At 32.4% G+C, this 15561-nt stretch overlaps 1 protein-coding gene across 2 annotated transcripts in view; it reads left to right on the top strand.

Annotated features, from left to right (window-relative positions):
* Positions 1–15175, top strand: part of LOC140443195 (uncharacterized) — a 46345-nt gene extending 31170 nt beyond the window's left edge. For both annotated transcript variants that reach the window (XM_072534311.1, XM_072534310.1), the window contains exons 12-14: positions 6716–6856; positions 6945–7068; positions 14838–15175. In XM_072534311.1, coding sequence (XP_072390412.1) covers positions 6716–6856; positions 6945–7068; positions 14838–15019 — 447 coding nt within the window. In that variant the 3' untranslated portion in view covers positions 15020–15175. The remainder of the gene's footprint in view (positions 1–6715; positions 6857–6944; positions 7069–14837) is intronic.
* The last annotated feature ends 386 nt before the right edge of the window (positions 15176–15561 follow it).

The following is a 15561-nucleotide window of genomic DNA, read 5'->3' as shown; positions in this document are numbered from 1 at the left end:
TTGTTTCAAGACAACGAAAAACCATCACGTAACTTTTTATTATACTTTTTTTCTGTCCAAAAAAATGATCTACAAAACTTTAAAAAATTTTCAAAATATGTTGAACCAAAAATTTCAATTTTCTCAAGACTTTTCGTTAAAGTTTTTAGACTATTCTCGAAATTATTTAATTGAACAATTGTTCTGTTTAAAAAAGTATTCAGTGAAACTTTTTAATACATTTTGAAATTTTCTATTTCGCCGAAACTTTTCATCAATAATCTTTTAATAACAACTAAAAGCATTCCTGAACTATTTTTGAAATATTTAACAGAAACTTTTCATGAATACTAGTGGAAAGTTTTTACGCTGTATGGGTACTATTTAATCTTCTCTTAAAATAACAACTACTAGTAAAACATAATTTTCACGATGAATAAATATTGGTAAAATTATTACAATATAGTATTTAATTGATCTATACTTAATTGAACATAAACTGATGACGTTAATTAAAATTGAAATAAATTTAATATATAAATTTATGATATTTACTAAAATATAATATTCATAAATGATTTTTTTATTCATATATGAAGGAATATATTAATAAATGATTGGTCCTTTAATCTTACCAAAACCATATTCCATGTCTACTTGATATGCTTCCCAATTTGTTTTACGAGAATTATTAGAAGTTTCCTTGATAGGCTCATTGCTTGTAGTTTCAAAATGTGTCGATAGTGTAAACAAGACACCCCATCTAAGGCATTCTATTTTTTAACAGTCTGGCATTTGTACTGTACTGCCCTAGGTCAGATGGGGCAATCTCTCACTAGCTGTTCCAACTTCCTTGATGGTGGTTGTTCGGGATCATCATATGAGAACTATCTGATAGGCCCCTGATTGTCTTAAAGGATACCTTTCCAAGTTTATAATATGCTTTGAAATGAGTAGCCCTAAATGCTTTATACCAAACTTCGTCAGTCGTGTAGACTAGACTTTGTGCGTTTTCCCTGAGCTTTCGATTTTTTAACAACCAGTCCACTATCTTAAGGGCTTGTTATTTAGGGCATATTATTTGGATCAACTATATTTATGTTAGCTTCCTCCCACAGGCCCTCCATAGTCCTTAGACTTCAGTATTCCATTTTTTTAAATGCTTGTTAGCACAGTTAACCCACAAGGCCCCTTCGCTAAACGATGTTTTACGGCAGAAGTTCATTCTGACCTCCGATAGGAGCCTCATCAACTGCTTGTTCCAGTTTTTTATGATAAGATCTACTTGAGCCCGATCTAGTTGAGTATCAGGATGGTGTCTGTGTGCTACCACCATTTTGGATACTTTTGTCACGTTGCTTTATGATCTAGTCCACTCGTTAGAGCCCCTTGGTTTTTAGCAACTCTGTTGCGAGGGGGATGATGGTATTCTCCTGAAGTCTCTTTTTATCCTTGGTTGTTGCCGATTTGCTTTTCTTGGAATTTGGTATGGTCCATGTCCCAGCAGCCATTTTTGCCTTTTTCATCATCTTCCTTTGTTGAGCTTCAGAAAGGCGTTTTTTGAGACTTATTTATTTTTTAAATTTAAAAATCCAAAATTATAATTTCGAATTTTCAAATTGAAAAAAATAATTCTAGCGTACTATCGAGATCAGAAATTGGTTTTTGATCGAAAAACCAAATTTTTTTGTGAATTATCTCCCAGTGATTGACTTTTAATTAATTTTATTTATATTTTATAAGAAGAGAGTTTTAATTATATTATTTGTAGATTTGTACATATTTAAATTAAAAATTTGAATCCAAATATTTTTTCTAAAAAAATTCAGTTAATAAAAGTTAAAATAATATTTAATAAGTCTGCATTCCATGCTCACGACCACATGGCATCTACATAAGAAAATAAATAAAGTCGCATTTGTTGCTCAACTCTTTCATATTTTAGAAGCAGTAAGAGCGCTCCCTAGTGGTACGGTAAGGAACTAAAATCTTGTTCAACTTGTGTAACTTCAGCCGAGACTAAAAAATGGCAGTGAAATGTCCTTCTATATGCCTCTATATTCTTTGATAACATGCCTGACTACGACAACATATAAAACAACAAGAAATCATGAGTCTTCTCTTTGATGGCAAATTAGGTGAACTGCGAATCCAAACTTGCTGGCAGCTATTGGGCGATGTTAGGAATAACATTTTATTTATCTGACAATACTACAGTTTACCTTGCAAAACAACTCTTTACATGGAGTAAAGGCATTAAAACATCGAGTTAGAATCTATGGAGAAGCTATGAGCATATTAACGTATGTACTAAAAACGGCGTAGGTAGGCGTGGCTAACTGTGATATCAATATGGCGGTGGGATCATGGCCGGACTCAATAATATTAAAACTACTATAAAAATATGACTAGTTATTCAGAAGATTTAATCATAATCTAAAAAAGTGCAATACATTTTTAATAAACTATGATTTATTTATCCCGCGGTAAACACTAAAAACACGATATATTATACATAAAGATAAATTAATACAGTCAAATACTATTAATTTATTCTCTGAATTACGGGCCATTACTTTGTTTACATATTTGTATACTAACCTGTAGAACGTTATTCCTGAAGATTTTTTATTAACATTGCTTCTTCCACTGTAACTACGTTGAGAACAAGAAACCATTATTATGCAATATCACAATATATTATTACAGTTTCTATAAAAGTATTATAAAACTAAAAATATTCGAAAAACAACAAACGTAAATAAACATATACGATGTGTCAAAAGTGTCAAAACAATATGGCCGAAGTGAGGTCGTTTTTAGTCACGTGATGCCCTCTCCATAGATTCTAACTCGATGCATTAAAATGATAATTTTTCGACTGTTCTATCAACCATTCAAATTTCGTCATTTTGTGTCATGTGGAACAATTTCACCCAATCATGTCAACATTAGACTGATAATTGCATTCAGTGCAATTTTCTATCCCTATGACAAAACGATCGAGTTTGACAACTTCATCCAAATAAATTTCAAAATGTCACGTTTCGGCAATGAGAATGTTCAAAGTATAAATGCGCTAATCAAAGAAAAAATTCCCAGAAATACAACCTACAGTCACAAATATATTTGGGGAATATTCATGGAATGTTTCGTTATGTTGAGTTATGATTTTTTTTTTTTTTTTCGAAAAATTATTTGCCGAATATCCCTCGGACATTGATGAATGCCTCATAATTTCATGACAAATTTCTCAAGCTCGTTGCTTGGTAACAGCACTCAGCCTTCGGCTTCGTGCTGTTACCAAGGAACGAGCTTTCGATTGTCATGAAATTATCTCGTCTGTTATCAATGTCCTAGGGATATTACTACTGAAAATAGACGACTGTATTTCTTTCATTTCCTGCAGTAAAATTTTTTAAAATGATATACAGTATTTTTGCTATACTGTCTCGGGAACAGGAAAATAACCGTCACTTATTTAAATTAAATAGTTCGCACAATATGTAGGAATAGGATTTAATATTTTCTGTTGCAAAGTTTGTCTTGCAGTAACTCAAGGAGTAGTTTCAGCCACATTGTCCTTTATTGGTTTGAAGTAAGCAGAAACACAATCTAAGAGGCTAACACTGGTATTCATAGTGCGTCGCCAGGAAGAGTCGCCGGCGGTTCTTCAGTTAGCGAACACTCCATCGAGATTTCATCCCCTGTTTCATAGTCAATCTTCGGAGAACCGCTAGTGGGCGATCGGTTACTTACTACTCGATATGAAAACATAGACGTATTTGATGACAAGGATCTACAGCAATCGTACTTGTGAACTAGTCGACTGGAGTTACAATTTGCCAAATTTAAATGTAATCGTTTCTACTCATTCATATTAATATTATAATGTATAATATATTAAAGTTTTTAATATTGGTAATAGTATTAAAGCTTTTAATATTGTTTTTTAATATTAATAATAATATTAAATAATTAAATATTGCGCCTTGCATAAAAAAAGTACGAGATAAATAACTCGTTTTTTTATATGAAAGTGCAATTTTCTTGCAAATGCTTGGTTTTTTTACAAGATAATACAAATTGTATGAGTAGCTAAGCGTTGGGTAGTCAGTGGCGAATCTACGAGGAGGGAAAAAGGATCTTCTGAATTTGCCAATACTTTGACTGAACACACAACCAAGAGAGGATGGAATGTTGTCAGACCATTATCAATATTGAAATATAACCAGTACGTGACAAAAAACGATGTAGAATATGTTGTATGGATAAAATTTGAAAAAACACAATTTACGAGTGTGCTGATTGTGACAAAAAAAAACCTGGACTATGCATAGGATATTGTTTTCGCAAATACCATTCAACCAACAGATAGATTGCATTCAGTATATTAGTTTAAATAAAAATTTTATTTTCTAAAGACCTTTTAATTGTTAGCTGATGTCCCACTAACAATTTCTAATTTGACTTTCTATTTTATACACATTGATATGTTATAATTACTCGTACATACATTTGTTTTTCTTGATTTGTTTTTTATTTATTGATATTATAATGGAAAAAGTGATAGGTTTGTATGGAATTTTGAGTAGTATTGAGCAGGAAAATTTGGAATTTTAGAAAGGGAGAATTGTATTTATTTATTAATTACTTCAACACAGCTAAGTGACAGAGCGCCAAACGGTGTAACATAAAATTGAAATCAATTAAAATGTTGTTCAATAAGTCTTCTTCGTATAATCTGTCCAATATTTTAAGCTTGATTCGGTATGTGAGGTTCATTATCATCTAGTTCTTCTTCCACATTATCTTGTTCATCATTTACATCATTCACTTTGATCCCAATATTGTGAAGAACTGCACATGCCACAATTATTTCTGGAACTCTTTCCAATTTATTATTTAAACCCCGACTCAAACAACAAAATCTTTTTTTCCACAATCCAAACAATCTCTCAACGGTATTTCTTGTTCTAATATGAGATCTGTTATACCTTACTTCTTGTTCAATTCCAGGATTTGAAAGAGGCGTCATTAAATACGGTAAACAAGCATAGCCACTATCTCCAAGAAGAAATCCTGTTAAACTGTCATTCTCGAAACGGTGTTTCACTGAACCATTATTGAAGATCATCGAATCATGTTCTCTTCCAGGCCAACGAGCTACAACATCGAAAATTTCTAAATTGGGTCCACCCACTACTTGGACGTTTATTGAAAAATATCTTTTCCTGTTTCTATATACCTCGGCCATATTCCCTCCAGGACTTTTTATTGGTATGTGGGTACAGTCTATACACCCTGTTACTTTGGGAAAATTGGCAATATCGTAAAACAGCCTTTGGTTCTTTCTCTGGTTTTCGAGACCTTCAGGAAATTTTATATATGTGGGTAATAGCTGAGCAAGTAGGCGGGAAATTTTAAAAATGCATCTCGAAACCGTGGGCTGTGAAAATCCTCTAAGATCTCCAGTTACAATCTAAAAATTAAATTAAAATTAACTATACTACGATCTACTATTATATATATATATATATATATATATATATATATATATATATATATATATATATACATATATCATGTTCTGAAAATATATTCTTTAATTTATCCTACCTGAAAATTTCCAGTAGCATAAAATCTCAAGGCAACTAAAAGACAAAATGGGTGGAAACGGTAATCCACGTCGATTAATTTTCACCATTTCATCATTTATTACTGGCAACATTATTTCAATAACTGTTTGTTTTCGAAATCTATACCTTTTTCGAAATTCATTATCATTATAAAAGTGTAATGGATTTTGCATGTCCCTTATATATCTTCTGGGTACTTGTAATATATCGTTTTGTTCATTTATTTCTCGGTTAACTACATAATATTGATGTAAATCGTCCATCGCAAACGTATTTCAAATTGACGGGCGAATCGGCGAATCGCCAGAGCATGCATATACCTTCTCTGGCGAAGCTTCGAAAATCTCTAAACAGGGCATGCGTCATTCGAGTGTGAGATGACTGTGAAAGCGACTGGCGCCTACCCAGCGACATGCCAGCGACTGTTCGGAAAAAGATGCTTTACGCTTGTGTCAACCAGGCTGTAGGTCGACTATGAAACATAGATATGGAGTCGGACTATGAATACGAACGTAAAGGACTTGAAATTTACCAATTTTTTTCATTGATGCAGTGGATACGAGTATGTAGGAGTCATATATCTTGGATAGTTTAAAATGAAATACAGTTTCGTTGGACATCTCTATAATATACAAAAAAAAGCGAAATTCTGCGTTAATATTTTTACTATATATATATATATATATATATATATATATATATATATATATATATATATATATATATATATATATATATTTAGGGATTCTACAGTATTCACTGCCTTCCCTCGCTCAACCGTTTCCATCTCTCTCTGTTGTTCCATTCTCCATCGTTTAGTCCTCTCTTACTCATGGCGTCGTCTACTTCGTTCCTCCAGGATTTTCGGGGTCGTCCTCTTTTCCTCCTTCCTATGGGGCTCCATTCGGTTATTCTCTTTATCCATCTGCTGTCGCTAGTTCTTCTTACATGTCCATACCACTTTAGTCTTTTTTGTTCTATATATGTTAGTATGTCTGTTTCTATTGATGTTCTTTGCTTTATTTCGTCATTACTTCTCCTATCCATTCTTGTTATTTTTACTAATCGTGTTTAATTAAATTTATAAATTTTTTTAGGAAGCTTATGAAGCATTAGACGATTCTGGGGGTACAGGACCAAAAACAGCAAGATTGTCGAGATTAAAAACTCCTTTGTTTAAAGGATTCAAATTTTACTGCGTCAACCCTCTCTATTCCACATCAGTTGAAGAAATCGAGGTAAGTTGGAAGGAACTCCTTCGGAAAAACAATACTGCGAGTATTTTATTTGAAACAACTACGTTTATTTCTTTGTTGTCTGTTTTAGGATGTAATTACAAAGCTTGGTGGTATAACAGTTAAAAATTTGGAAAACCTTAAAGAAAATGACGAAAGAATAGGACTTATTATTACAGAAGGTAGATCGACGCAAGATTTCGAAATTTATGAAAGTAAGTAATAAAGTGACAATTAAAGGTCGTTAATAAAGTTTGGCCAACCTTAATAAAATTGTACCATAAATCTTCTTCTTCTTAGAGTGCCATATCCCTACGGAACGTCGGCGACTACCATGCTTATAATATTTTTATACTGATCTCGGTCTTGCGCTACGTGTAGCAATTGGTCCGCTGTCAAACCTGTCCACTGCCGCAAATTTCTCAACCAAGAGAGTTTCTTCCGTCCTATCCATTTCTTTCCTTCGATTTTACCGTTGAGAATTAGCCGAAGGAACTCATATCTTGGTCCTCTGATTATATGTCCAAGATATTCTAGTTTAAGCCTCTTAATAATATTTAATAGAGTTCGTTGATGTCCCATTCTTCGAACGTTTCTGGTTCTGCTAGTCCATGGAATTTTTAGTATCCTTCGATACAACCACATCTCAGACGCCTCGATTTTATTCATGATATCGGCGTTTAAAGTCCAAGTTTCACATCCATACAAAAGTACAGACCACACGTAACATCTTGTAAACTTTTCACGGATTTCCAAATTTAATGAGTTATTGGATAATAGAGGCTTGAATTTTTGAAATGAGTTTCTTGCCTGTTCAATTCTACATCGAATTTCGAAGGATGGATCTAGATTTTGGGTAATCCAACATCCAAGGTATTTGAATCCCTGAACTCCCTGCAGCGGTTGTTGGTTTAATATCAGTTGGGTTGCGCCGATATCCACTTTACTGGTCACCATGTATTTAGTTTTATCGATATTTATCGACAGTCCCCAATTTGTGCATTCCATGTCAACTCTATTGATTAGCTCCTGCAGATCGTCGATGTTTTCAGCTAGAATCACAGTATCGTCGGCGTACCGTATATTGTTAATTATTTCTCCTCCTATGATAATTCCTTTTTGATCTTTTAAAGCTTCCCTAAATAGATTCTCAGAATACACATTAAAGAGGGTGGGAGATAGTATACAGCCTTGTCTTACGCCTCGTTCAATACTGATTGGCTTTGTTTCTCTGTTGTTGGTATTAATAATGGCTGTTTGGTTCCAGTAAAGTTTGGCAATAAGTTTGATGTCTTTCTCATCTAGTTGGATGCTCTGCAAGGCGGTAATTAGTCTGGTATGCTGAACGCGATCAAATGCCTTTTCAAAATCAATGAAGCACATATATACGGGTTTTCTTACCTCCCAACATCGTTGAAGGAGTGTTTGCATAGAAAATAGTGCTTCTCTAGTTCCAAGGCATCTCCGGAACCCGAACTGCTCTTGACTAATTATTTCTTCGCACTTGTTGTTAATTCGATTTAGAAGAATATGCAACAGTATTTTAACGGCATGGCTCATTAAACTAATGAGTCTACAGTCGCTACATTTCTTAACGTTTGGTTTCTTAGGTAGAGGATTAAAGATCGATTTTAACCAGTCCGATGGAATTTCACTGGTATCATATATTTGATTGAAAAGTACAGTGAGTTCTTTTATATTGTCATTTGAGAGTAATTTTAGCCATTCGCTGTATATTTGATCTGGTCCACTGGCTTTGTTGTTTTTGGCTTGGTGTATGGCTTTTTCCACTTCAGCGTTTAAGATTGATGGTCCTGTATTTGCACTTAAGTTAGGTAGTGATTCTCGATCATCCTTAAATAATGCTTTAATGTAGTTTTCCCATTCCTCCATTACTTCGTCTTCTAGGGATAGTGCATGACCTTCATTATTCGTTAATGTTATGGGTGTATTTCTTTTGTGTACTGTAACTTCTTTTATTTTCTTATGTGTGTTAAATTCGTCATGTTTTCGTTGCAATTCTTCTAGTTCCTCACATTTTGCTTGCATCCATAACTACCATACCAATCTACCATAAATGGTAGAATTATAATTTCAGATTATAAGTATTTTAATCCCGTATGCAAAAAAGAGTTAAGTTAGTTATTATTATTTTCAACAGTTACACTGCAGGGTGCAGCATCTAGCTATTTATTTAGCCAAAATGTCAGCCATTTCTATAAATTTAGACTTAACTACAAGTTGTGTATTAATATTCATTTTTTTTTTTTTTTTTTTTTTTTATTCAGTTTGATGGCCTTGGCCGAGCCAATTAGCCAGACAAATTTAAAGACAAACAATTTTTACAATCAGAGGAATTTTTTACAATCAGAGGAATAAACATATAATCATCCGTACAATCTAACGTGCAATTAGTATTAATTAGCAATTAACAATTAATAATTAGTAATTATTAATAATTCTTTTTTTTTTTTTCTTTTTTAATTTTTTTTTTTTTTTCTTCCTGCGCTAAGACATAACCCGATTCAACATCTCGGAGGTTTACATCTTTTTTTTTTTTTTTTTTTTTTTTTTTTTTTATTTAATTTTTTTTTTTTTTTTTTTTTGCTATAATACAATATTTACTTAAATATAAGTTAGTTTTAAGCTACAATTTATATTTACAGTTTTTGATATGTTCGTAAATCATTTTTAATATATTGATATCTCTAGAGAAAATCAAATTGTTCAGGTAGACGGGAAGTGGAATTTTTAATATAATAAGATTATCATAAAATTTGTTTATGTTTACTGATTCGTGGGAACATTCAAGAAAAATATGTAATAAGTTACCTTCTTTTCCACACTTGCAATTAGGTGACTCCGCGAGACCCAACTTGTACATATGAAGGGGGGTAAGAGCATGATTAGATCTTAATCTGTTTATAACCCTTATGAAATGGCGATTTGATAGAGTATGAAACCATCTTTTTATGGGTATTTCAGGCTGCATTTGTTTGTAATTATTTCCAGTTCTCGTGTTTCGATAATATGTTTGCCATTTTTCTTTTTGATGCTGTTTACTAATTATATCAATGTCTGAAAAGGGGAGTAAGTTCAAGGGAGCTTCTTCGCCTATGTCTAGGGCAGATTTGGCTAGGCTATCTGCTATTTCATTGCCCTTAATGCCCGCGTGTCCCTTTATCCATGATATAATAATGCTTTTCCCTAAATTTGTAATTTTATTGTAAATAGTCATAATTTCTAGTTCTATATGATTTAGTTGTTTGGACCTATGTACGTTTGTTAGTCTGTCGACGACACTCTTACTGTCTGTAAATATTATGCAGCTGTAGGGTTCGTTACTATGTATATGCCTTAATGCAAGAAGAATCGCTGTCATTTCAGCAGTGTATATCGATGATTCAGCTGGCAATTTCAATAATTTTTTAAATCCGCTTTGAACATTAATTAATGCACATCCTACTTTGTTTTGTACTTTAGATCCGTCTGTAAAGTAAAACTGATAGTTTGGCCATTTATGCCGTGTAAATGATTGAAAAGCGACTGGATCTAAATTACTGTCCATAAAAAAGGTATTAATATGTTTTGAGAAAAGCTCTTCTAATATATGGGAATACATAGGTGAAACTTGATTTTCATACGTATAGAAAGTATGTCGGTATTGAGATATCCTCAGGTAACTATTTACCAGGAGAGAACATTTTTTCTTTGTCCAATATTTATGAGTTAGATCTAAAATTGATAAAATATGAATATCCTGTAGATAGTTAGTATTTTTCCCTATGGCTCTAGTAATGAATTTATCACTTAAAAACTCCCGTCGAAATTTCAGAGGTGGTTCTATCGCCTCAACTTCCATTATATTAACAGGTGTAGAATTCAAATATCCAAGACAAAGCCGAAGGCATTTATTTTTTTGTATTTCTAATTTATTTAAATGTGTGTTTGCGGCAGTTCCATATAAATGACAACTGTAATCGAAAATGGGACGAATCATAGTACGGTAAAATAAAAGTGCTACATTTGGATCAGCGCCCCAGTTAGTTCTACAAAAGGCTCTTAGAATGTTCATTGCATTTTCAGACTTTTTAATGACATGATGAATTTGATCCTTCCATAGGAGTTTTCTGTCTAAATAAGTACCGAGATATTTTATACAATTTTTAATAGGGAACTGAATTTGACCTACTTCCAGATGCCCTTGTGGAATTTGATGTTTTCTAGAGAAAATACAAATTTCAGTTTTAGATTCTGATATATCTAAACCAATATTTTCATAGTGATTAAGAACAGCTTTAATTGAGAGATCAAAATTATTTTTACATATATCCAATGATTTGTGGGCTGTGTAAACTACTACATCATCAGCATATTGAATAATTTTTGTTAGGCTATTAATACAATTTTCTATATCCATATTATATAAAATAAATAGTATTGGGCTTAATATGCTACCCTGTGGAAGTCCTATATTCGTAAGACGTGGTGGAGAGATGGAATGGTTGATTTTTAAAAAAGTTGATCTATTAGTGTACAATGTCCTCAGAAAACTAGCTATGGTGATGGGGAAGCCGATGTCTAATAGCTTTTTATGCATAATGTCCAAGTTAACGGTATCGAATGCAGAGGAGACATCAAGAAAAGCAGCCATAGTATACATATTATCAGTAAAGTTTATTAGTATGGATGAGACTAAGGCAGTTATGGCATCTTGGGTTGATTTTGATTTTCGAAATCCATACTGAGATTTTGGGAGAATATGTTCTTGCTCTAACCAATGTTCAATTCTATTTTTTATTAACCTTTCTAACGTCTTTAGGAAGCAAGAGGCTAAGGATATTGGTCTATATGATCTACTGCAATTTTCTGGCTTACCAGGTTTTTTAATAGGTATTAGAATATATTCCTTCCAGCTGTCTGGAATTTGTGACGTATCATTCCAAATGTCATTAAAAATATTTAATAATGATATTTTATAGTGGTGAGGAATATGGTATATCATGGAATATGAAATATTGTCTTTACCTGGAGCACTGCTATTTTGTTGACTAAGTACTCGCTCTAACTCCCACATTTTAAATGGTTCTTCTAAGCCAAACCTATCTCTTGACACTGTTTCGCTGTATTCTGGAAAATGTTGTGAAGGTACCCACTGTGGAGATATTTTCTTATGAAATTCATCTAGCCAGCTGGATTCTGGATCTATTGGAATCTTGTTGGACTGTTTGCGGTTTTTAAAAGTGTTTACTTTCTTCCACACTTCACTGATTTGTGTTTTTGAATTTAGGCTTTCGCAGTATTCTACCCAATTCTGTTTTTTCTTTTGTTTGAAAAGTTTTTTTGCGACAGCGTCAAGTCTCTTAAATTCAACTAAATTATTTCTTGTAGGATCTTGTTTATATTTTCCATATGCAATTTTTCGGTTATCAGCGGCGGTTTTGCAACTTTCACACCACCATTGGTTCGAAATTCGTCTCTTATGTGTTCTGTTAGATGAAAACTTTGGTATTGCTAAATTGGCTGCTTTATTAATGTTTGCTATTAGAGTTTGATAGTTTCCAGGAGGATTTACAGCTTCTAGTACAGATGTGTATAATTTCCAATCGGCCTTGTTAAGATTCCAGATCTTGTGATAGTTTTGAGCTGTAAATGAAGTTATATGATCTGTTTCCATGTTAATGATAATCGGAAGATGATTGGATCCATGAGGGTCCTGTAGGACTCTCCAAGTAAAAAATTTTGAAATATCTTGTGTACAAAAGGTTAAGTCAATAGCGGATGGACTCTTACTAGTTGCTAATGTGGGCGATCCATCATTCAAGCATATCAAATTACAATGATCAATACATTCTAAAAGTTTTTTACCATAGCTGTCTTCAATTTCGCAGCCCCATGCGATACTGTGGGAATTAAAATCCCCACCAATAATAAACGGTTTAGGTATGTCTTTAAAGAATTCCAACCATTGACTTTCAGATATCTTGGTCTTTGGTTCAATGTAAACTGACACAATATTGATGGGATTTTTACCTCGGAGAATTTTAACTGAAATACATTTGTGAGTGAAAGGATATCTATTTTTAAGATTTATTTCTTCGCATCTTAAGTTTGATTTTAATAAAATGGCAGTTCCACCATAACCGTCTGCCCGATCTGATCTAAAGCAATTGTAACCTTTAAAATTATAATAGTATTTTGATTTAAACCACGTTTCTGAAAGCAATGCTATGGAAATATTATTTTGATATAGCAGATATTCTAGATTTACTTTATTAGCTACTGCTGAACGACAGTTCCATTGCAGCAAATTTATGTTCGCGTTTGTGTCTGCGAATTTGAAGACAAGGTATGGTTTACATGTTTACTAATTAATTCCACAATTTCAGATTTTGATACATCGAAATTGTTTGTTTGTTTTATATTACTTATAATATTGAGAACTACTTCTAAAACTAAACTTATTGTTGCATTTAATTCCTCTGATTGTAATTTTACTCCGGCTGAGTTTTTTAAATAATGTTGACTATTAAAAATTCCCCCCGAGACAAAAGAGGTTTTTGGTTGTGTAAGTATTTCTTTTCTTGAAATTTCAATGGGATCAGGGCTGGTTGGTCTGTGCCTTTTGTTTGGGTTTGAAGTTGTAGGAGAAGAAAACATATAATTAGTAAAATTGTTATTATAGGATTTGGGTTGTAAATTGTGGGACTGTGAGTACTGAGGTTGAGAGGAATGATACTGTATTGTACTAGAAGGGGTAGGTCCAGATTGAGGCCGTTGGGAATAATTTGTCGAGGATATTTGACCACTTTCCATGGCAGAAGTATTATGAGCGACTATGTTTGCGTACGTATTTTTTGGGACCTGTTTATTTGCATCAAAGAAATTAATATTGCAAGAGCTCATGGTTTCCTTTACAATTTTTTGTCTTTTAAATTCTGGACAAGCAGACAAATTAGTAGTAAGATGATTTCCTTGACAGTTAAAGCACCGTGGTATGTAATCTGAATTTTTACAATCTTGTGTGGTATGGGACTCCTGACATTTGCTGCATCTTGGTTTACTTCGACACTGACCTCCCAGATGACCAAAACGGAGGCAGTTATAACATAATAATACTTTCTGGTTATACGGCTCTACCTCCTTGATAACTTTATTAATAGAAATATATTTTGGTAAGATTTGTGATTTGAAAATAACAATGCAAGACTTTGTGGGTACATATTCTACTATTTTACCTTCATCCGTAATTTTTTCTACTTTACGTTTTATTCTTTTGACATTAGATACTTCAAAAGTGCAATGTTGATCAAATTGTCTTATTTTATCTTTTATGTACGCCTCTGAAAAATCTTTTTCTATATCTCTAATAACACCTTGTCTATGAAGAATAAATTTTGGGATATACAATACAAAGTTATTTTTAACAAAAATATTTTCGTTTTTATTATTTATTAGAAAATTTGCTGATTTATAATCCTTTAACTTGATCCTAACCCTATTCCGACCTATAGAATCGATACTTATAATTTTATTGTCTATCTCCGGAAAGTTAGAAAGAATAATATCTCCGATTTTAAGAGCATTTAATTTACCTTTAAATTCGACCGAATTATTCTCAACATAAATATGATACGGGCCTAAATCAGTACTTACATACAAAAACTCCTGTCTTTCTTTCGATGTGTTATCGTTATCGATGGTCATTGCTGTTGTTGTTTGTATATCATTTGTATTTTTTTGACGTATATCTGGGGGCACTGGGTCGTCTGGGGGTTTCCCCCCGACTAACTGGTCCATTTAATTGTTCTTAAAACTCACAATCTAATTTTATTTTTACACCTAATCTGCAGATTTATAAAAACACAATTTTTAAACGAAAACAGTTTAATTTCGTTCCGCTTTGTCGATAGGCACGTCCGATTCGTAGGTGAACTAGAACACGACTGTAATATTCATTTAAGTTTTATATTTTTTGTTGCAGGATGGTTAGAAAAATACAAAATCGTAACGGTTGATATCGAATGGTTAAGTAGATCAGTGGGAAGATACAAAGTAATTAGCGTCCGGCCGTACATATGGTGTTCGGATGATTTACTTGATGATATCGGCTATCCCTCGTATCTGACCGAGAATTCAAACTCATTTTTAAGTTTACAAGAATAATCCGAATATATATATATATATATATATATATATATATATATATATATATATATATATATATATATATATATATATATATATTATGTATTTTGTTATTTGTTGGTTTTATTGATATATTTTTTTCTATTTTCCTAAATAAAATAAGTATACATATGTGTATCTGTTTCATTTATAAAATCAATATAAAATAAAGAAAACATTCAAAATATCAAATACAAAAAGTTAATAAACAACCAAAGATGTAGAGACCAAACAAAAAGAAAAGGAAAACATTGTGACATAAATAATTTTTAAAAAATAATACTATAAGACGGTGTAAAAATGTAACAAAAAAACATGTTTAATCATAAGGTGGCCTAATTTGAAGATAGCTACAAATACTCTCACAAATTAGGGATGGTACAGACTATAATATACTATATATATAGCATACTATATATATAGCATTTTTCGGTAATAGGTTGGAACTGAATCTATTCCAAACACATACCTATTCCAGAAACCTAATGTGAGTTTCTGATTCCGACGTGAAAACATTTCAT

This window comes from Diabrotica undecimpunctata, chromosome 6, assembly GCF_040954645.1.
Source record: "Diabrotica undecimpunctata isolate CICGRU chromosome 6, icDiaUnde3, whole genome shotgun sequence".
NCBI classification, from domain to species: Eukaryota; Metazoa; Arthropoda; class Insecta; order Coleoptera; family Chrysomelidae; genus Diabrotica; species Diabrotica undecimpunctata.
Note: the sequence above shows the minus strand (reverse complement) of the source record. Positions and strands in the feature narration are given on the sequence as shown.